The 21,492-nt window shown below is 42.0% G+C and overlaps 1 protein-coding gene across 1 annotated transcript; it reads right to left on the reverse strand.

Annotated features, from left to right (window-relative positions):
• Positions 1-3,617: 3,617 nt before the first annotated feature.
• On the reverse strand, positions 3,618-19,522 carry LOC117148402. Its single transcript, XM_033315769.1, has 3 exons — positions 19,359-19,522; positions 4,608-4,911; positions 3,618-3,949 (listed from the first exon to the last, which is right to left on the reverse strand). The coding sequence occupies exons 2-3, from the start codon at positions 4,852-4,854 to the stop codon at positions 3,618-3,620; spliced, it is 579 nt and encodes a 192-aa protein (XP_033171660.1). The 5' UTR covers positions 4,855-4,911; positions 19,359-19,522.
• Positions 19,523-21,492: the final 1,970 nt, after the last annotated feature.

Here is a 21,492-nt window from a genome sequence, read left to right on the forward strand (position 1 = left end):
ATTTTGAAGGTCACCAAACAATTAGAGCCCTTGGCTTACAATTTCAAATATCACATTTATTTAGTTGATGATAGCACATTTATTTATTTGATGAAAAGGTGATTGAAATGAGCTGGACTTGTTTTTAGAGAGTATTAATTTAAAAGCGAATATTAGATCGCCCAAGCATTAAGAAGACAATTTAATGGAAATATGTATTTTACGATGAATTTAACATGGAAAACTATTGCTATTGCAATATAGCCTACTCTTTGTCATTCTCTATGTTAAGGCTAAAAAGTATAATAATTAAAACTTTACCAAATTCTCGTGCTTCTGTTAAATATTTAAATTTTTTCCTATATTTACGACTTTGTCAAACTTTTGTTCTAGAATACTGCGTTAATATATCTTTTGGTGTATTTAGAGAATGCCTCTGGCCTCTTTTAAGTAATGCAATTCTCTGTAAGCTCCAAAGCACAAAGTGCAGATGCAAAACCCTTGCACTGTGTTGAATCTCTAAAAGCTAGAAACTGAAATCCCCATGGCCCTGGTTCTTTTTTTAATCGCTGCTGATTGATACAACTTTTGACTAAAAAGTGATAAAATATTTGCCATTAGTCCTTTGTGATCCGCCAACCAGGCAGCCGTTTTGCACGTTTACATTGTAGCGGGTCCGGCAATCCAATAAGCAGGAATGCCAATACAGCTGAGACCCATACTTCGCATTTCGTTTTTTCGCTCGTTTTATATTGAGTGTGTCAATAGCGGGACGTTCGGTGGGTGTGGGGGTGGTGTTGCAAGGTGGCTGCTCGGAAACGTGGAGCGGATGGTGCGGGGTACGGGTGATGGGTTATGAGCCCTCTTGGAAAATAAATACCCATGGACGGCAGCCAGGACGAACGTTTGATGTTGCAGCGCGACGGCGGCACTGGCGTTTTATTTATTTACTCAATAAAGCAAATTTATTGAGTAATGCATGGTTGGGATGGGAAGACCGGGGGCTTTTTGGAGGGTCGGGGACTTCAAACAAAGGCTCAAACGGATTGTGACGAAAATCAGGCAAACAAAGAGTGGGCCAACAAAAAATCTGAGCGGGGAAGTGGATATGTAAAACGGATTGCAAAAAATTTTCAAATGTAAATGCAAATAAAGCGAGCAAATGTCATAAAGTAAATCTACAGTTACTACATGGACAACACACTACTACATAAAGTACAACTCTCACGCACACACAAACACATTCGCACACACTCACACACCAGCACTCTCATGGATTATACATACGTATGTTATATACATATACAAAAATGGTGCAAAGTTTGTTTCGGTTTGAACTCGGTGCGCTTGAATTTATTTTTATTAATATTTTTCTGTATTTTACTAACCAAAAATAAAAACAGTAAAAGATGCCCGAGAATTTGGGCTAAAAACGAACCGAAAAGCGGAAAGGAAAGTACAAACAGAGGGACAGAGATAGAGATAGACCCGGAGTGCGAGTGCGACCGAGAGGGTAACATACAAATGAAACAATGCCAATGCCATCGCATTGTTCGCAGATGATGGATGAGCAGCAGAAGTCGCGTTTCGCAAATTCATCCAAAGTTTTCTGTGAAAGAAATCTTTAATTATGCAAGACCGACTAGGAATTGAGTGTATTGCAAGCGACTGCTTCAGATTGAATCCTGGTCACACTTGACATTCTATGTTAGGGGATTGTTATGCAGAACAGCCCCATGAATACAAAACCTGAAGATGTTATCGACCTGACCATTTGATCAAGTCTGCTTTAATGCTAGCTAATATATAACTAGAAAACGAATGATCAGAATATGGAATTTTTTTTTTTTTTATCACCAACAAAATTAATTGTAGTTAAACTTTGGGGCATCCAATATTCTTCAATGTTAGCTGTTATTCATCGCCTTGCCATTTGTTTTATTACGTTGAAAACAACTTATTTGTTGGAATATATTCGTAGTTTAAATGAAATGACATGGGGCATTACTACTTTCCTTTTTCTGTCCGATTCAGCCATTTCATTGCAGTTTGGCTTTGTTCTCTTTGTTTGATTGAAACATCGAAGGATTTATATGAAATGGCGTTTTTATTTATGATGCCATTTCGTTGATTAACACTCTTTGATGCGCGACGCAAACGACAGGGACAGAGACAAAGTCGGATAGTCGGACGAAAGAAATAGTGGTAGCAAAGACTACCAGATACCCTTTTTGATGGGGTTACAAAAACTGTGGAACCCAAGAATATACGTGAAGTCATGCATTTCGGTAAGATATTAGTCGATATTAAGGGGATTCAATGGCTAGATGTGACTAAATTTGGATAATCTGAAACTAAACCTTTTATTATTAATTCAGAAACTAGAAAGACCTCATTTGAATTTTATTTAATGGGTATTCCGAATAGTGTGGACATTGTACACTCAAAAACGCACTTAACTCGAATGCATCGAAAATTGAAGCAGAAGAAATTTTACAGAATTTGACCGACAGGGTCACATTTAAAGTTGTTGTTTAGTTTCACGGGAATATTTTCCCTTCAATAATTTCGATACGATTACTCTAGGTAATAGATATTTAGAGGATATTACAAACGAATTCATGGATTTTGTCTTAGAAAATGGACATGTAATGCTTACATAATTTAAAACTCCTTTTAATTTTTGTATGCATTTCATGTTTTTACAGGGATTTAAAAGAAAGAATTATCAATTAACCAATCGTGCTTCGTACGCCTACTCATGGAATTCAACAATCGCATAAAATCCCATGTTGTTCGCTTAGAACGAATGACTTTCGCGATTAAGGGATAACCAGGCTTTAAAGAGATTAAATCCTCGCTGATACAACGACTTAATTTGTTTTCATTGTTTACGCAGTGCGATGCGACCTCATATATGTAAGTACAGCCCCCTGGGATGCGCTGAATAAAAGCTATTTCGCATTTATTATTGTAATATTAATTTTTTTGTGTTTTAACGATTCACGATTGTTTATTGTTGTTAACAACAATCGCTTTCAGCTGGTGGTTTTTGTGCACTGCTCTTTTGTCGCTTAAATTCTTTGGCACAATGCCGGAGTCGGGAACCCGGATCCCCGGATCCCCGGGTCCCCGGACTCCCCGCTTTGTGAGTGTTATAAATTAAATGTGAGTGCTAATAATAATATAATACGATGATAAAAACAATAAGCTATGCATTTTTCGGTTTCGGTTTCGCATCGCACAAATTGTGTCATGTTTATTTAAATTTATTTTGATGCCGCTGTTCGATTCGTCGATGCGATTCAAATCGATTCGAATCGATTCAATGCGATTGTTGATATTTTCGCTACTGTTATTGTTTGATCCTTTTGCCTCAGTCGTTGCTGTTGCTTTTGCTGTGCATCGGGGCGTTTAATATGCAGAGTGCTCTATATACATATTTTTTGTGGGTACTATATATATCGTAAATATTGTATGGTGCTATGATTGTTATACTGGTAGTTAACTATAGATATGCGTATAATAGGAATAGGTGCGCTTAACGGTTACATAATTGCGATAATTGTGGTGCAGTTGGGAACTCGTTATTGTTATTGGTGCCTTTTAGATTGGAAAATCGTTAAAACGGTATTAAGTTATATGCATATTGTGCACTTGAAATGACAAATGAAACGGAACGGAAGAGATCGGAAACAAAACGAAAGGAGTCGAAACGAAACGAACCGGAAACTAATCGAAACGGAACGGAACGGAACGGAAGTTGAGAATTCAACGCTGCGCTTGAAACCGATACATACCTTGGCTGGGGCTGACGAACCGTCACCACTCACCCGATGACCCCCGAGATTGTTCACCACGCACGTGAAGGTCGCGTCCCGACCTTGGGCGATGGTCACGTTCTCCAGCGGAATCACAAAGTCCGGCTCGAAGGCGCCCACTGAGGAGATTTTGTTCGAAACGGTAAGATCTTCATTTCAATTGACATTTCCATGAAGAGAAGACATTGATTGAACAATTAACACAATTTCGAACAAATTTACATATGCTATGTGTTGTGTGTGCGTGTAAGTGGATGTTTATGTGTGCGTGTGAGCGATAGTGCACAGAGAAGAAAAATGTATGTCCAAATCAACAACCATCACAAAATGGAAATCCCGCTTTCTTTTTGTATTTTAAAATGCTTTGAACGCCATGTTAATGCCATAGAATCATAAAGAAATCCTTAGAATTTTTTTTACGGCTATTCGGGTAATTTATTAGAATGTTCATATATTATAGCCGTGTCTTAAAATGGTGTTGTATATTTTTTCTCCGTGCATATGCTTCTGTACAAGTGGATTAGTGTCAGTATCGAGCGGCCTTTTAACGGTAGGCAAATCAATATGGTTAAGCTGAACAAACCAATTAGGTCGATAACTGCCATCGACCTAAACGGGAAAATCAAGCAGGCATAACGTAGTAAAAGCTGCAATACAGGTAAATCGATTACAGTAAAGTGCTCGATTACCCATATTCCAGCCATTCGATAGTGCAGGATTATCGTAATAAAGGAAGCAAAGCGAAAACATTAATCGGCATTTGCCCAGCGCCAGAGCTCGTTGATTTCAGGATCCGTCATCACTTACCAATGCAGTTACAGAGCAGCAGCAGTAGCAGTAGCTGCCACCGAATAGCTGGACCGCACCCACTTCCGGTTCCGGTTCCCGTTCCTGATCCCAAAAATCCCGATCCTGATGCAATCTCGAGCTGCGCCAGCTTGCGATGTTTGGCTACTTGGGACAGTTTTGGTAAATATTGGGTAGTATGCTCCTGGCTACAGCTGATGTCGGCGATCCGCTCGCCGCTCTCCTTCACCACCAGCAAGTTCATCATAATACTGTCCTAGCTTCCATTGGCATGACTTTTCATGTGTTTACTTTGATGGGGATGCTGAAATAAGTATAAATTCGGAATTCAAATGTTTTAACAATTATAGGTACGAGTATACTTATATCGAATGTTTGTAGGATTCAATATGTTTGATTCACAGTAATTAAATAAAATCAATGGGTATGAGTATACACCGATCATTTTAATTTTCCGTTTTTCTCCCATCCAAATAGTAAGCAATAAAGTGATACTCAGTTATCCACAACAGAACCACCGATTAACTCTAATTAGCTAAATAAAGGTCTTCCACTTTAAGCACTCCTTTCTTTGCCTTTCTAATGCTTGTGTTTGTCTCCAATTCCGTTCACATTTTCCGCACTGTCAAATTGTCAAAATAAAGAATCTAAATATACGTACGTACATATTGCACTATTTGCCATGGTATCTGGTTTCTGGTAGCTTGTATATTGTATCTTGTATCTTGTGGCTGCATTATCTATTGACAGAGCGTTGCATGCCCAGTGTGGCAACTAGTCGACAGAGCACAAGGACTCCGGACCCGACTTCAGGGACTCCAGACGACGAGCTGCCTCGCCTTTGTTTGGCGACGCCAACTTTTTTATTGCCAGAGCGGAGGAGCCAACGAAGGATCGGCGGTAGGAATTTTAAAGGCAACAAAGAGCGACAACCTTTTGAGTACAGAGGAAAAACGTCTTTTCATAGGGATAGGGTAAAGCGTTTTACACCCTCCACTCGAAGAGTTAATTATTATAGCAGGTTCGTTTAAAACTTCTTAACAAGCTGAATGAATCGTAACCCATATTATCAGGTGTACATATTGTAGGTCAGTAACATTTGGCGGTGAATGCAGCCGTGTCCGTCGTCTGTCTGTTCGTCCTTAGGAACTTCGAAAGGCACAGTTCTGCGAGTAACGGATAGAAAGATGTGCCTGAGTAGTTTTTCAATATTATAACTCCCTCTGCAATGCTATCCTTATACATATCTCATATCTCAAGCAAGGTAGTCAGTCAGTGTATTCAAAATGTTAAATATGTAATAAGTTATTGATATAGCTGAGTCTTTTGGAAAAATATTTAGCATGGTTTTCTAACGTGTATCTGGTTCTTCTTGGCATGGCACTAGATCCTTTCACAAAGCCGAAGGACAGCGGAGCGCTCTGGGTACGGAGCCCGCACGTGCCGCTATTTACATTTGCACGTAATAAATTCAGAGAGCGAAGGACGAGGACTAGGAGTCGTAACAGGATATGTGCCGGAAGTGCATATGCCGGCTGTCGTTTGGCTTCCCCGTCCTTCAGCCTCCTCCTCTCTCGTCTTTCGAAGGAGACCAACACGGACGCAGACACGGACACGGACCAACGTGTTGCATTCTCCTTTGCAGCGGCACACATATTTACATTGACGAAATTTAATGAGCTCACAAAAGCTGGTCCCAAATATTTGAGCTGCGATGTCTGGATCGAAGCCAGCACATTAGTGGGGGGACGTGTGCCAGGGGTTTTATTGGAAACGTGTCCTATCTGTCGCCCATGTCCAATCCTAGCTCCTCAGCACTTAGTCCTCGGTCCTTGTCGCCCCACAATAATCTTCTGATGTCGCCTATGCGGGCGTCTTTTGTGCACTCGTCACTCAAACACTTTCCACACTGTGTACACTTGTCCCAGTTGCCGTTCCAGTTTGGTGGCCCAGTCGGTTGAGATCGCCAAATGATAGGTGGGTGTAGTCCCGATACCAGAGGACAACCCCAATTCCATATAAATAATTGTCTGACTGCACCATGAGTGACACAGTTTGCGCAACTGGATTCTCGGATATTTACCAGTTAATCACTATTGTGCTTGGCTGAATAATTACATGAATTAATTTATTATTAGCAAATACTCAACCAAACACGGATGCCGTTACTATGTTTTACCCTAGCTGAAAAGCGAAAAGTTATTACAAATTTCTAGCTTTGGTAAGTAATTGGATTAAAATTGAGTAGGTACATAAAACCTGTTCATGCTATTTGAAAGGACATTATATAGTTTTCTGGCATTTCATCTCAGTTTATTCTCTTTGCTCTATTAAAAACTTGATTATAGTTACGTAAAGAAATTCACAAAAAATTCAGTTTATTCACTGCAAGTGCACAATACCCATACCCAATACCCAAAATACTCAGGCGCATTTATTTGATACTCTTGTTCTGCTCGAGCTGAAATTTTTTGAGCTTTTGGGCACAATTGGTTAAATGAAAACTGTGGGAGAATGTGAATAATATTGCTTAAATAAATCTGGTGTCCTTTAAAAATGTGTACGTGTGCCGCGTGGAGAGCGCATTTACTTTACGCTGCACTTTCGACGGAACAAATTGAATTACCGGGGATAATACTATATTGATTTTGGGCTGCACACAGGGAGAGTTAACAATATGGTTAAAAATTACCTTGTAACAGGGCAAATGGACGGTTCTGTCGGGTGCACTCTTATTAGGGTCAGGTCGAAAGGTAGCAGCAGGTAGGTGGCCTCCACAGCCGGCCAATCTGCATTCCAGCCCTTTTGCCAGCTCAACAGGCATTTCAGGCTTTTAATTGAAACAAAGTGCCATGGCTGAAACTCAATATTAGGGTAAATATTGCCGGTGCCTCGAAATAATATTCCTTGGGAAGGGACAGGGCAGGGGATCCGAGATCTCAGGCTCAGGAAGCCTAATATAATTTCTGTTTGTGCAGAAGGCGAACGGAAATTGCTGGCTATTAATTGTTTTGCTTGTTGCCTAAGTGGCATTCTCCTTGCATCTACCCCCGTGTTCTTTCCGTGATTTTTCCTTGCAGCAAAATATTTTCCTCTCTGCCTTCCCTGCCGAAAACTTTAAGTAAATCAGTTTGTGTTTGCGGCCAAGTAAGCTTGTGTGCTTTTGTTGCTGACATTTTAAATTACACACTTGGGAATGCCAAGTTTTGCTTCAAAGTAAACAGAATTAAACAGATAGTTTCGGGGGATAGTGGGTGGCTGAGGGCCAGATGACTACTGGCCATCGACTGGCCATGGAACGTGCTCATTTTCCCACTTTCCCACTTTCCCACCCAATTTTCCCCAACGTGGTCGTTGTCATGGTCAGCAAAACTTACTTCTCGCGGCGCTTTTGGAAATGGGGACGGAGATTTCTGGGGACTGGAATGGGCTTGGACATCGCTGAACAACTGGTATAACTGTATTTGCTTAACATCTAACAAGCACACACACCGAGAATTCCACATGCCATAGTTGTGTGTGTGTATGAAATCCAAATATCTAGCAATCGAGCTGAGTGGTCCAACTATTTGGTACCCCTTACCCAAATGTTCTGTGCCAATTTCATGCAAGTGTTTTCAAAAATATATGCATATACATATCATTAAAAGCCCTTAAGACGTTTTTAGACTGGGCTTATGTTTTCCCAAAGCGACATGTGCTCACACCATGTGGAAAATATCGTTATCTTTTGGTAATAATTTTCAATTTAACGGATAAATAGCACTATAGTTATCAAAGTTATGCATAATCCAAAACCAGAAACCATAAGCCAAGGCCCATGTGCTCATTAGCTGCGATTCGAGCTCCAGCTGCTCAGATACCTCGCTCAACAATGCAGCAAACCGTTTGACTTGCCCCAACCATTGTTGAAAGACCCCCATATGCCCCGCCCTTGGAATGGCCCACATGCACCTCGTGTTAGTCTGGGACTTTAGTGCTGATGCGACAGATTTCCGAGACACTGGGACATGTGGCAAAGTGTAAATGAGCAGTCCAGGCCAGAGATTCTCGCCTCGTGTGGCCAGCGGCGCAATTGTCGCCCAGTAGGCGGGGCGGGGGCTGGGGCTCTCTAGCCCCATGACACGCCCCTGTCGCACCCCCGCTGGCCAGAGCGAGAAAATGCCTGAATATGCGTGGGTGTCAACTGGTCCACATGCACGAGAAAAATGCCAGTTCGTGTCATATTTTTATTTGCTGGCACAACTCCCAGTTTTTCACCAACTTTCCACCTCTTTGGCTCTGTCGTTTGTTACTTGCCCACGCCCACCGTGCACCGCCCACCGCCCACCGCCCACCGGCCACTGCTCCCCGCCCATTGCCCACCACGCCTTGTGGTCTAATTGACCGCTTTGGCTTTGGCTTTCGCTTTGGCTTTAGCTTTAACTTCAATATCATCTCTACCAACCTGACCTGGCGGCCATTGAGCCGGTTAAAAGGAGGAGTAGCGGGTCGGAAAGGGGCAGTTGATATGCCACGACCATGGCTGGACAATTGTCGTATTGGCCTGATCCTTAGTTATCCTTAGTTATGCTGTGTGTGCCCGCGCTCAAGTGGAAAAGTGCCTTACTCCGAGATGGGAATGGAGAAGGAAGTCGAAAGCCCAGATCTGAGGATTTGTTTTCCCGTTTTGCGGCCACTTCTTAGCCGCAAATCTCCTTAATTTAGTCTCTTGGGTTGTGAGGTATTTTTAATTGAACGTAAGTTCAGATTTCTAAATCTCGTAAAGATTTTAGAAACTGTATTTCGAAAGCTCGAAAGAAAAAGTGTATTTGTTTATAGCTGCATAAACGTATTTCAAATGTTCGACAATGTATTATATCCTTTATTTGAAAGTTCAGAATGAAAACGTAAAGTTTTATTAATAACTAAGTAGCCGCATTTAAGATGATCTACAATAAAACAATCCGTATGTCTTGAAATCGTGTTATGGAGTATTATGATTTGAAATTTTTAAGACGGAAGCTTTTAGAATTTATGAGATTTCGATTGAAAATGAACTGCCAGAACGTCTCCCTGGGCAACGGCAATGAAGCGAAAATACCGAGTCACTTGGCACCCAAGTCCATGACCCATCACCCATCCGCTCCGTTGGCCTCAGTCCTCGGTCCTCAATCTCTATTCTCCACTCTCCAATCCCCAATCCGCAAACCCCAATCCGTAATCCGTAATAAGCTCTATCAATAGCCGGCCAAGTCAATAAGCGAGCAAGGAGCAACGGCTCAGCTGAGTTCAGGATTCGGTTTGGCTGAGTTGAGTGAAGGCAATTGCCGTCAAGTGCCAAATAAAGGCATAACTCGGCAGTCAGGGCACGACATCCGACCTGCCCAAAAGGATATGGCCACGAAGATGAGACGACGAGGGGCGAACGGGCCGAAACTTAAGGCATAAAGATGGAAACTTGTAAATGGGCAAATAAAATGGAAATGAATATAACAAAGTCTCCGACGCGGAGTCTTCCGCCATCGCTCTTCCGCCCACTTTTCCCTAAGTAAAAAGCTGACAAGCAGCTTACGTAAATAATGTCAACGCAACAATAAAAATAATAAACGAATTAGCTGCTTATTCAAGGACCATGACCCGAGGGCTCTTGGTAAAAAAGCGGGTGCTAAGGTCGCACAAAAAGGCAAATCCCCCGGACAAACATTTAAATTGACTTGGCGACTGAGAGCGCTTGTTGGGCTTACAATTTCAAAGAGCGACCCCGCAACCCGCGACCCCAGGACTCCTGCGAGTCCTGTGACTCCTGCGACACTTGTAACTCTAGTCTATTTGTCTGCGCTGGATGGAAATAGTGAATCGTGAATGGTGAATGGCGAATGGCGAATGGCGAATGGTAAATGGTAAATGGTGAATGCTGAACGGGGAATGGTACATGGGAAGCGGAGAAGCGGCGACGGGTACAAGGACGTTAAGATGTTTATGGCTTGTCAAGGATTATTGTTATCACCAGCTAGCCAGGTATGCAAACAAACGACTTTGCCCCTGTCCCGCGTCGCCCAAAAAAGCTGAGAAGCTGCTTTTCCCAGCTTTCCACGCTCCTGTCATGTAATTGCCGTGTAACAGAGATGGCAACCGAGACCCTCAGATCCCCGACAGACTATCTCCTCAGACGGGGTGAAGGGTTGGGAATGAGCCGGGATGAGGGGCACCCCATGTCTGGTCGGAGCCACAGCTTCAGTTTTAATCTTGCCCAACTCGAGTCAGAGAAAACAACCAAAAAAATGGGGGAAAACAAAAAGGCGAAAAGAAAAACTATGGGAAATGTAAAATGTTATTAGAGCTGCGAAAATGAGAGAGGGTACGCAGTGAGGGGTAGTCCGGGGTAGCTTTGTTGTGGATTCAGTTCCTATGAAGGTGTAAAATAAACAATAGAAAGGGGCTTCAGCTAAAACTCAATTGAAAAAGGGTTCTGTTGGTTCTCCAATGTGTACAATGTGCCCAAGGAGATTAACATTCATTACATAATATTTCATAAATAAATCCTAGACAGTTTTCTAGGTGAAAGCGCAGGGTAATCAGTTGAAAATGCATTATCTATAAACATATAGTTAAATCTATAAATTTAATCCTTTTATTCAACTCCCTTTTTTATATACTTGTGTGTATGTATATTATTTAAAATTGATTTCTCATTGCTAAACTTCGATACACTTCGGCTCGAGGTAATCTTGGGTCCATTCCTATCCTGCCGGAAAAGCAATTTATGAGCAGCAGACTTCGCCCAACTCTTGCCCATTTTCGGCTGCCGACGAAGCGGAGCGGTGTGCATGGAAGTGGAGCAGATGGAGAAAGCGAAGATCGAGTTGGACACGGAGCTGGAGCTGAGGCTGGATCTGGAGGTGGAGGTGGAGGTGGAGCGGGAGCAGGAGCGCCGAAAAGCTGGCAAGTCATGAACTGTGACAAAAGGATTACAAGGAGGATTCTGGCGGAGGTGGCTTCGTGGCTGTGGCCAGTGCAGTTTGTAGGTTAAATGAGATTAATTCCGAGATTAAGCAGGAACACAACAATGGCCGCCGCAGGGATCTGGATCTGGATGTCCTTTCCCTGGACAAGTGTGTGTGTGTGTGTGTGTGTGTGCCAACACCCCTTCACACTTATCCTGTCTGCTGCCTTTCAATTCATTCGCTCGCCTGTCGATTTAGCCAACGTGCAAATTTATTAGATTAACAGCAAATATCAAATAGGAAATTAACTGTCGTCTGGACACCCAATGGAGTGCGCTGGCTAGTGGGTGGGTCATTGACTGGCCGCCTGTTGTCCACCTGTCCCGCACACCGGCACTCAAGCGACTGTCACTCTGCGGTTGATGTTTGTCCGTCCGTCTGTCTGCCTGTCTGTCTGTCTGACCGTTTGTGTTTCTTTGTCGCCCGTTGACATGCAGAAATCCGATTGCTGGGGCGAATGAATTTCGTTATTTCAGGACTCTGTTTACCTGGTCCCTTGTTTGCCAACGAAATATTGCCTACTTCTTGGGGCAGGCAAAGCAAAGGGCGTGGACATGTGGGCTGGGTGTTGCCCATCTATGAGGGCGCATAATCAGGTCACAAATACTGCCTTCTTGCTCAGAACTGACTTAATGGCGAAACAATGTAATCCGTGATTGATAGTCGCTGGAAAGGCTGTTCAGAATATGTCACACATTATTTGAATGTGCGTCAGTGTTAGTGTTTGCGAATAAATGCTTCATGTTCTGAAACGACGATGAGCTGCCTCAACGCGAACTTGCAAAACATTCGAGTTGCGAATATCAAAATTGTATTTAAAACAATTTAGCAGCTCGTATGTGTACAGTTCCACGCTGTTCATTAATTAACAAAACACATTCCAACATATACTCGAACTCGGGCCCGCAGCAAATGGCATTTAGCGAGTGCGCACTGTATTCTCGTGGTGACAGGCTGTGAATCCCAACAATTTGCTAACATTTCGTGTGTCGCCTCCAAGTCCATCAAGCAGGAGATGCCAGCAGCAGAGAGCGAATGAGGTGGTGCAGCACCATAGACGAGCATGGAGCAAGTGACAAGTGCCAGGAGCAGGAGCAGGAGGGATGCGTCAGTGTGGGGTCAGTGTGGGGTCAACTGGGGTAACCACTTGGGGCATGCGGATGTGTATTAAATGCTACAAATAGCTGAATCCCATTCAATAGAGAGGAAAAGGCTGAGGTCAACTCTACAAATGGCAAGCAAAACATGACTCGCTGACTTGTTGCTGTTGCTCTTGCTCTTTCTCTAGCTGTGTGGGTGTAAGCGTGTGTGTGGTGTGCTTGTGTGCGGCTGGCTGGGCGCGTGTGTGCGATTGTGTGTGCAATGCAATGAGTCAACGTCGCAAGGACACATCCTTTTTCATGTCGGAGAAAGAGACCGACAGAGCGGGCAGAGCGAGAGGATGGAAACCGCAAACGAAAGCAGGGCTTGCCATATGCATATGTGTGTGCCTGCACTGGGAAAAATTTCCAGGTAGGTGCATCATGCATCCCACAGGAGCAGTGAGTAACACAAATGACTCGCTTAAAGGATACGCCTATTGCGATATAAAAAGTAATGTCAAAATGTAATTCTTGTGTTTTAAAGTTGGCGAATTGCTCATATTCAGCAATGTGAAAGCGTTCATCAGGGAAAGGAATTTCGCTCAGCACCAAAGGTTTTTTAGCTTTTTTCGAATATTCTTTTTTTCAGTGTGGACTTTGGTGCGGCCTGGGCGAGGTGGGCGTTGTGGGGGCGTGTTCCTGCATGTCCCGATTTTGTCAGTTGAAAAGGGTTCAGACAAATTTTTAAATTAATGACAAAACGAGCACCGCGAGACAAAAATGGTTTGGGATATGGGGAGGAATTTCGCTTTTGCACCACACCGCAGTTTGTTTGCCAATGGAAAATCGTTTTAATTAAATTTCGTGGCCAGTTGGCAATGCCAGGCGGCAACAACAGCAGATTTACAACAAAAGCAATGAACTTGCAATTGCCTGTAGAATTTACTCCATATTATTTATAAACACCGCTGCAGAATTGTTGGGCCCCCTTTGTTGTTTGCCGAAAGCAAATGGAAATGGCCAATTGATTTGAGTCCTTATTTCGCAATAAATACCCACCGACTGTGCGAATCAATCAATGCGAAAATGCCTTTCATGGCCGCCCAGTTAATCAACATTATACTTTCCTTTGTCTTTTTAAAGAGCCCCTAAGTTGCAATATTAATTTCGATTAAATCGGCTTTAATTATGGCCAAGCTAAGCTGTGCCTCGATGTCTGCAAATATTTGCCATCAAGTGTGAAATATCTTGGGCAAGCCATAACTGCCAAAGGGCTCATACTTACTCAATTTACTGGGCAGCCACAAGCTAAATTCGGCCTAAGCCCATACTTGAGGCAGGTACTTTAATCAGGCCAAAAATACTCACATACGTAAGTATGTATGTTAATACCTGCACACGCACGTCTGTATTTATTACACTTAATATGCCACTGCTGCCATGCATTAAGTTGTTCGCTTTCTTGTTTCGGCCTTTATTGTTGATATTCAACTGAATATTTGTGTCGACATTTTTGCGAGCGAGTCTAATCAAAATTCAAGTGGCCTACCACCAAATACACCCACGCAGCACTCCGTGTTCTATTTGATTTTGGCCCGATGCAAATATTGTGTAAATGATCTGCTCAACTTGCTTATTGCAGCTACACATGCGAAAGGGGGGAGGGTGGCATGCAAGGCTTTCGAAAATAGCTGAAATGGGTGTTGAAATTGTGGAAAGCGGAGGGAAGAGCCCACAGTTCGATACATCTTGGGTTTATGCAATAGCCATTTTACGTTTTCCCTCTTTGCATGAAAAGGAGCAATTCGTGAGTGCATAAGCAATAGTTATACCCGTTACGTTTCCAACTATATAAAATATATATATTCTTGATTAGGATCAATAGCCGAGTCGATCTAGCCATGTCCATCTGTTCGACTGTCCGTATGAACGCCGAGATCTCAGAAACTATAAACGCTAGAAGGTTCAGATTCTAGAGATAAAGACGCAGCGCAGGTTTGTTGCTCAAGTTGCCACGCCTACTCTAACGCCCTAAAACCACCCACGACTGACAAGACCACATTTTTGAATAATTTTTAAATTTTCTCATATTTTATTCCCCAATATCTATCGAAATCCAAGAAAAAATTACGAAAATTCGCTTTTCTCTTCACAGTAGAGGAGTAACGGGTATCTGATAGTCGGGGAACTCGACTCTCTTCTCTCTTTTTTCTACAGCACGGAAATCGAATATGAATTCGGACTTCAAGACTAAATAGGTAAGTTTCAATCTTTGTAATTAAGGTGGTGATGCGGTCAGTAAAAAAAGGAAATTATACTCATCTTTAATGGTACTTTATGCACTATTTTGGACTCAACCCGTATTATTATTTTTTAGTGCAACCTTAGTAACAATTGAGCTACGCCGTGTTTAAATTTTATATTCGGTTAGAAAATGTATCTTAAATGCATCAAAAAAGCTGATTTTATAGTTTTTACACAACTGAGAGTAATATTTATCGAATATGAATCGAAACAAATATTCATTTTTAGAAAACCTTTTCTCTAAACAGACCATGTTCCGTACTGTAATCTTTAATTCAGGTGTAGTATTATTTGTATATAATTGTTTATAAAAGCCAGTTGAGCATTTCGCAGAGTGCATTTAAAGACAGAATTTCTATTCATTTCGAAAAAGGTCTAGTTTATAATGGCCAATTACTTTTGTAAATTTCAATAATATTTTTGTTTTCCGCGTGCAGCCGCCTAGATATACTTCGCATTATTTTCTTCTATTGTACGTGCGCAGTTGATCTTTTCAATTTTCCTGAAACAGCTATAGTTTTTTGTATTTCCCAGGATGCATTTGCCCCCTTCTTGGCCTCTCCACCACCACCTCCCTTCGCTATTTACCTGTTATTGTCTCGCGGGCTAATTTCTGTTGTCAAATTGCCCTCGCTTTTCTATGCATTCTGTCCCTGCTCAACTACATTACGCATACGCAGCGTGGTCTGTTGGGGAAAAGCTTTTGCCATTGCCATTTCTCGGTTTTGTTGCAGTGGCATTATTTTTTTTTCACTTAAAGCAACTGAAACCGTTGCGCTCGGCATTTCCTCTCAATTGTTTGTGCAATTTTCTTTTAATGTATGGAAATATTTCTTTTATTGTGTTGCTGCTGCCGCCGTTGTTTGCCTTTTGTTAATGTGCAAGTGCTGGTTGTTTGTGGTTTGCTTTGTTGGCCATCCAAGCCCCGTCCTTAACCATTTGCTGCCCGAGCGCCAACTCTCACATGTGTAACCATTCGCCACTGATGCGTTTTTAATTGTGTTTGTTTCCGCTTCGCTATGACACGTCATTTATTAGCCCACAAAAAACGGAAATCGTGCTGCTTTAAGAACTTTTTCGTTCACTCCACCAAACATACATATATCTTCACTGGGGACTCGATCAATCTTGGGGTTAAATATGTATCGCAGCCTGATTTATTCGCTGACATTTTGCATTATATGCAGGAGCCATTCTCCGCTGCGTTTGCCTTCGCCGGAACAAAAAATTAAACAAGCAAATGGGGTTATTTACAACAGGATTCGGGGCGAATTGGGCAGCGGAAACGGGTCTGCACCGAAAAATAATGCTTGCGAAATTTCGTTTAATTTTCGCTGGGCGGTGGCCGTGGTCGTCCTTTGTTCGGCAATGTCTTTTGTTGCCGATTTTCCCCATAATTATTGTTCGAAGTTTCATTTTGAATCGAAAAGAGGGGGTTCCGAAAACAAAATTTTGGGAAATATGATTCCATAATTTAATGTAGATTTGATTCGAACGACTGCCAACTAATTGCAGGTAACATGACCAGTCACTTTTCCCAAAATTCATGTTCCCTCCGTTGCACTTTGATGCCCACATCATCAGTCAGCACTCGGATTGCTCGGACATATCCTATTTCCAAATAGCGCCGATTAAATGCCCTAGGCAGCCCGTCAGCTTGCTCCATTCGACAGGGAAATCGGAGCTTCGCAATTCCAGGCACAATGCGGAGTGCATCCGACTTGGAGTGCAGCTTTTGCTCGAATTTATTGTTATTACTGTGCTTCGATTGTTCGGTTACATAAACTTACCTATTCATATGTACATAACTTGTTTCGCTTGGACCCAATAAGCCGACATTGAAATATCCTTTCAAAGTCTCGAAAGCTACGCCAGAGTTTGAGACAGAGTAGCTTGAAAAATAAACGTATTTTGAGGGTAAACTACAGTTTTAATTAGACCTCATTTTTAATTATAACTCCAAGGGCTAGGTAAATGGAGGATGTGGTTAGGAGCTCCGCCGGTGGCGGTTACATTATTTGCTGGTAACATTTTAATGAATGGATGCAAACAATTTTTGGCATGTGGATGGATAGTGATAATCAAATATTCCTCTCCACCTTCAACATGATGTTAAAGCCTGAGCCTGAATACCAGACAGGTTCTAGGGTTATGGACGCCAAGCAAAAATGTCTTGCAAGATCCAGAAATATTTCAAATCTGCCAGACGCAGCACAAAACCAAAGACCCCTTTTCTATTATAGATTCGAATGGATTGCATTCGGATATTAATGGACATTAGTTGATTAACACGGCGGACACGGAGATCCGAAGGCGAGACCGGAGTTGCCAAGCTTATTGCCTTGGTTCCGGTTAACCAGATGGAATCGAGATGAGTCTGAGTCAAATTTCAAATTAATGCTAATTGAAGTGCATGACCTTTGTTTTGAGCGAGATGCCAAAATTTGGCAATGGCTTTGGGAAACTTCGGGGAATTTCTCAACAGATAAGCACAAAAATCATGAGTTCAATAAACATTTTTTCGTTGTATTTTGCTTAGGTATTTGGAACAGCTTAACAGCAGCCGTATCAAAAGGATTCCAAAAAAATATTAACAAAATGTGGCACATACATTTTTCTTATTCGACACCAATAATCAAATTAATTACGTGCCACAAGTAAAGTTCCCCAAATTTTACAATTCTCTCTGTGCACTGCGGAGCTCGAGATTTCCTGTCCCCAAAAAGGTCCAAATTTACATTTGCCGCATAAAGCCCTTTCATTTGCCTCTTTGCTCCTTTTGTGTGCCACTGCATACATTGTACACACTTCATTATTTAATATAAAATGCATCCTCACACGCACAAGGGAAGACAATTGCTGGGCAAGGCGATGCGAATGAGTAAAAACGTTATTTAATTAATTAATTTTCATTAAAAACACGACAAAATGCGACGGCTGGTGGGCGGGGCGCGGAGGGGCGTGGCGTGGCTGGGCGGCGCAGGACATTAAAGGACGAGCAGATGCCTGCTCCTTCCTTGTCCTGTCACGCTGGCTGTCATTTACAATTTTAATCTCGCTGTGCAGCAGTTTAGCTTAAGTTCGGACGGCGGGATAATGAGCGGCCGGGTCCACGCTAAAGAATAATGGAGCCTGCAGCCGGACAGGACTCCCTGACCCACTCCATCTGTAATTAAACAATCGCGCATGCAGCCAAGCAATCCCTTCACCTGGTCGAATAAGGGCCAACGACCAAGTTGGCTCACAAATTTCGTGGCTAATAAATCACTTTTAATATTAATAAAACATAAATCATTGCCAACTAAAAACTTGGCCTGCTAGTTGGATGCTGCAGTCTCATTTTGGCGCCTTTTGTTCGATGGCAAAAAGTTTCGGAGGAGTCTTCCAGAAAAGGTACCTCAAGAATGTGCCAAACTGGTGGCGGATGGCGAGGGATGAGCGAGAGATTGAATGGGGTTTTAAAGTTCAGGTGGGTGGAAGTTCTTCAAGGAAATCCGAAACACAAAACGGGTTCAAAGCAATACATGGATGCCAGGTTTAAAATAAAATATTACTCGGATAGTCTTACAAACCAGTAAAAAAGATATGGAAAACCTTTCTTAATTTTTGCAATCTGTAATGTGCAATATGTATATTAAAAAAAATTATATGCTATCATATTATACAGAATAAGCAATTACAAACAATTAAAAACAAAAATAAGACAGCCTGATAGTTTTATAATTATGTTAAACAATATATCAAATCGTTAGTATGCGACAAGTCTTTTGTCGTTCTTCTCTGCAATTACATTTAGTGGAGTTTGACATTACATTGCACCAAAATGTACGATACGATTCTGACCAAAAAAGGTGACTACATTTTCCCTGCACAACACTAGTAAGAAACGGTGAATGCCTTATTATACACGAAAGTACAAAGATAGTTGTTGTTGGGAAAATACTGGCAAAAGTTAATTTGCAACTTGGCAAATCAACTGTTTTATTTACTGAAAACAAGAAACGAGGATAAAGGATTCCAACGAGTGACTTAAGACACACACAAATAAGAAAACGGAAAGGACGTAGAAATGCAATGAACTGAAAAGGTATTCACTCATGAACAGGCGAGGGAATTCGCAAGGAAACAACTTGATTGGTGTAACAATTGGTTGAAAGGCTGAGAAAAGAATGGGAATGCTAACATACCGATAATGCAATTGACAACTGAGTGAACAAGCGTATGTGAAATGATTTAGGCAGCGATCGACGGGCAATGGAGTAAAGGACTGAACGAGGGATTGACTTCACCTCACTGGTGTAGTAATTTCTGAATACGCAGTCACAGCTCACATCGGATGCTCCGCGAAAAACTTTTGAATTTTTGGGTTTTAGAATTACCTTGTTCGAAAAACAAGCGAAGCTTCGAAACTGGTCCAAAGCACTGGCCAACACTAAAAAAAAAAACTTGGAAAATAATCAACTAACACTTGTCAAAAACTCTTCTCTTGACTTTCAGCTAGAGTAATTGTATCACTCGTTGTTGTTTCGCGCCACTCGAAAACCTTTTTCGAAACTTTGGAATTTTTAGTTTGGAACTGAGTCCTTTCGTGTCTCGAATCCACTGGACTGAACTGAACCGACGCGCTAGGAAGTTGCCCGAGCACTGAACCTGTCGCGCCAAGCGCGTTTCGCATTGGACCGACCTAGCGCAATGTGCTCGTCCTTCGGCAGCACGGCCATCCCGATTTCCCAATTTCCCGACTTCCGATGTCCTGGCACTGTGGAGTCCCGTGTCCCGTGCCTGCCATCCCGAGGCCAGCCGAAGCGAGGAAGTGCTTCCGAAGGACCCCTCGTGTGGCGGACGAAGGCGTCAGCGCTTGTCCTTTGTCAACATGTTGCCAGCAACATTTCGAAGCTGGTAAATTTACCAAAGCAATTGCCTTTCCTTGAAGCGCAGAGATCTGCATAAGTGGTTAGTTTAGCCCATTTCATTATTATTGGCTGAAAATCATTCTAAAAGAAAACAAAAACGAGTTAAGGTTATACAGAAACCAATTGCTGAAGTATGACAGACTGTATGTTTTAATGAGAGATAATCGGTTGTTCGCTTTCATAATTTTTCTAAGGAGATGTAACATTTTTAGCTGTTTTGAAATACGTATAGAATTTATATCAGCCGACTTTTGAAGATATTTTTAACTTTATCTTGTGCGGATATTAAGTTAGGAAAAGTAAAAGAAAGTCGAAAGCATATGGAAAATAATTCGAACGTTTGAAAATATATCTTTATTTTGCATGCTCACTTCTTAAAACATTTTGATTAAGTGTCCAAAAACGAATTTAATGAATGAGAGAGAACGTTGTGGTAGAGTGTCGCGACTATCAGATATCTATTAATCACCTAAGGACTGTGCAAGGGAGATGAAAACGTGGAAGCAGCGAGCGTGCAGATGTCTCAAAAGACATTTACTTAACTTTTAAGAGGTTTGCAATAGTTCGATTTAAGCAGTTTTTGACACTTATATTTGTGTTGGAACGTTAGGAACATTATAGCTAGACTTTAACTGCTACTATAACTATAACGTTTGAAGATAACTTTTGCTGTGAATGCGTCACTAGTCACTAGTATTTATACACTTCCTTTTGCCTGTTACATACTTGCCATACTTACCATACATACTTACTTGTAGTAAGACAAGTTTTAAACACATTTAAACACATTAAAAATAAGGACTTCAATTGTAATTAAGTAAAGCAAGACAGGCGGTTAGCTGTGGCGATCATTTGAAGGTACTTCCAAATGTCTTTGAACAGCTGAGATGTTCCTTATATTCTGGATTCCTCCTTCTCAAAATATAATTACGACTGCAGGCGGCAAAGGAGCGTTAAATAACTTAAATAACTGCGGCTTTTGCAATCAAAGTCACTTTGTTGGCGCTCTCCTTCCATCTGGGAAATTCACTCACAGGTGCTTAAAAAAGGACTTCTTACCCTGCCCTTCTTCGTTCCCCATTCTCCAATCCGGGCCTTCCCATCCACACATCACTTAGGCAAATCAAGGAGACCAATAAAGGCAAAAAGGCGGCAACACTTAGTCAGCCAGCTCGCGATGAGAGCGAGAGTCCTTGCCTATCATAAGTCGTCCTTCCATGTGTGGGATAGGTGGGTGGATGGGCATAGGTGAGCTAGGTAAAAGCACTTTTGCGCTTGTTTTAATGAAATTCAATGCGTCGACGGCGGCGACGTCGTCAAACCTTTCACCAAATGAACACGAAAATTTTCATCAATGTCTGGGACAAAATGGGCGAAATGGGGGTCTACGTATACCCGAAAGTAACCAAAGAAACCCACTTTCATGCTTCATAAGTAAATTCATTTGGCACGCCAGCCTGTTCCTCCCGCGACCCCCACCCAGGGCTTAATGAAATGTCTTCAACTTTGAGGTGTTTATTGCGCTGACAACCCGGCCAAGAATTACATCAGCGGTGGGTGCGTGAGTGGATTTTAATTTTCAATGAGAAGACTTCAAAAT

This window comes from Drosophila mauritiana, chromosome X (assembly GCF_004382145.1).
Source record: "Drosophila mauritiana strain mau12 chromosome X, ASM438214v1, whole genome shotgun sequence".
Classification (NCBI taxonomy): Eukaryota; Metazoa; Arthropoda; class Insecta; order Diptera; family Drosophilidae; genus Drosophila; species Drosophila mauritiana.

Excerpts from the sequence above, each read along its gene's own strand:
- LOC117148402 (XM_033315769.1), bottom strand. The coding sequence starts at position 4,854 with ATGATGAACTTGCTGGTGGTGAAGGAGAGCGGCGAGCGGATCGCCGAC. Across the intron at positions 3,950-4,607 it reads GCTGCTCTGTAACTGCATTG|ATCTTACCGTTTCGAACAAA; the intron begins GTAAGTGATGAC and ends ATTGAAATGAAG.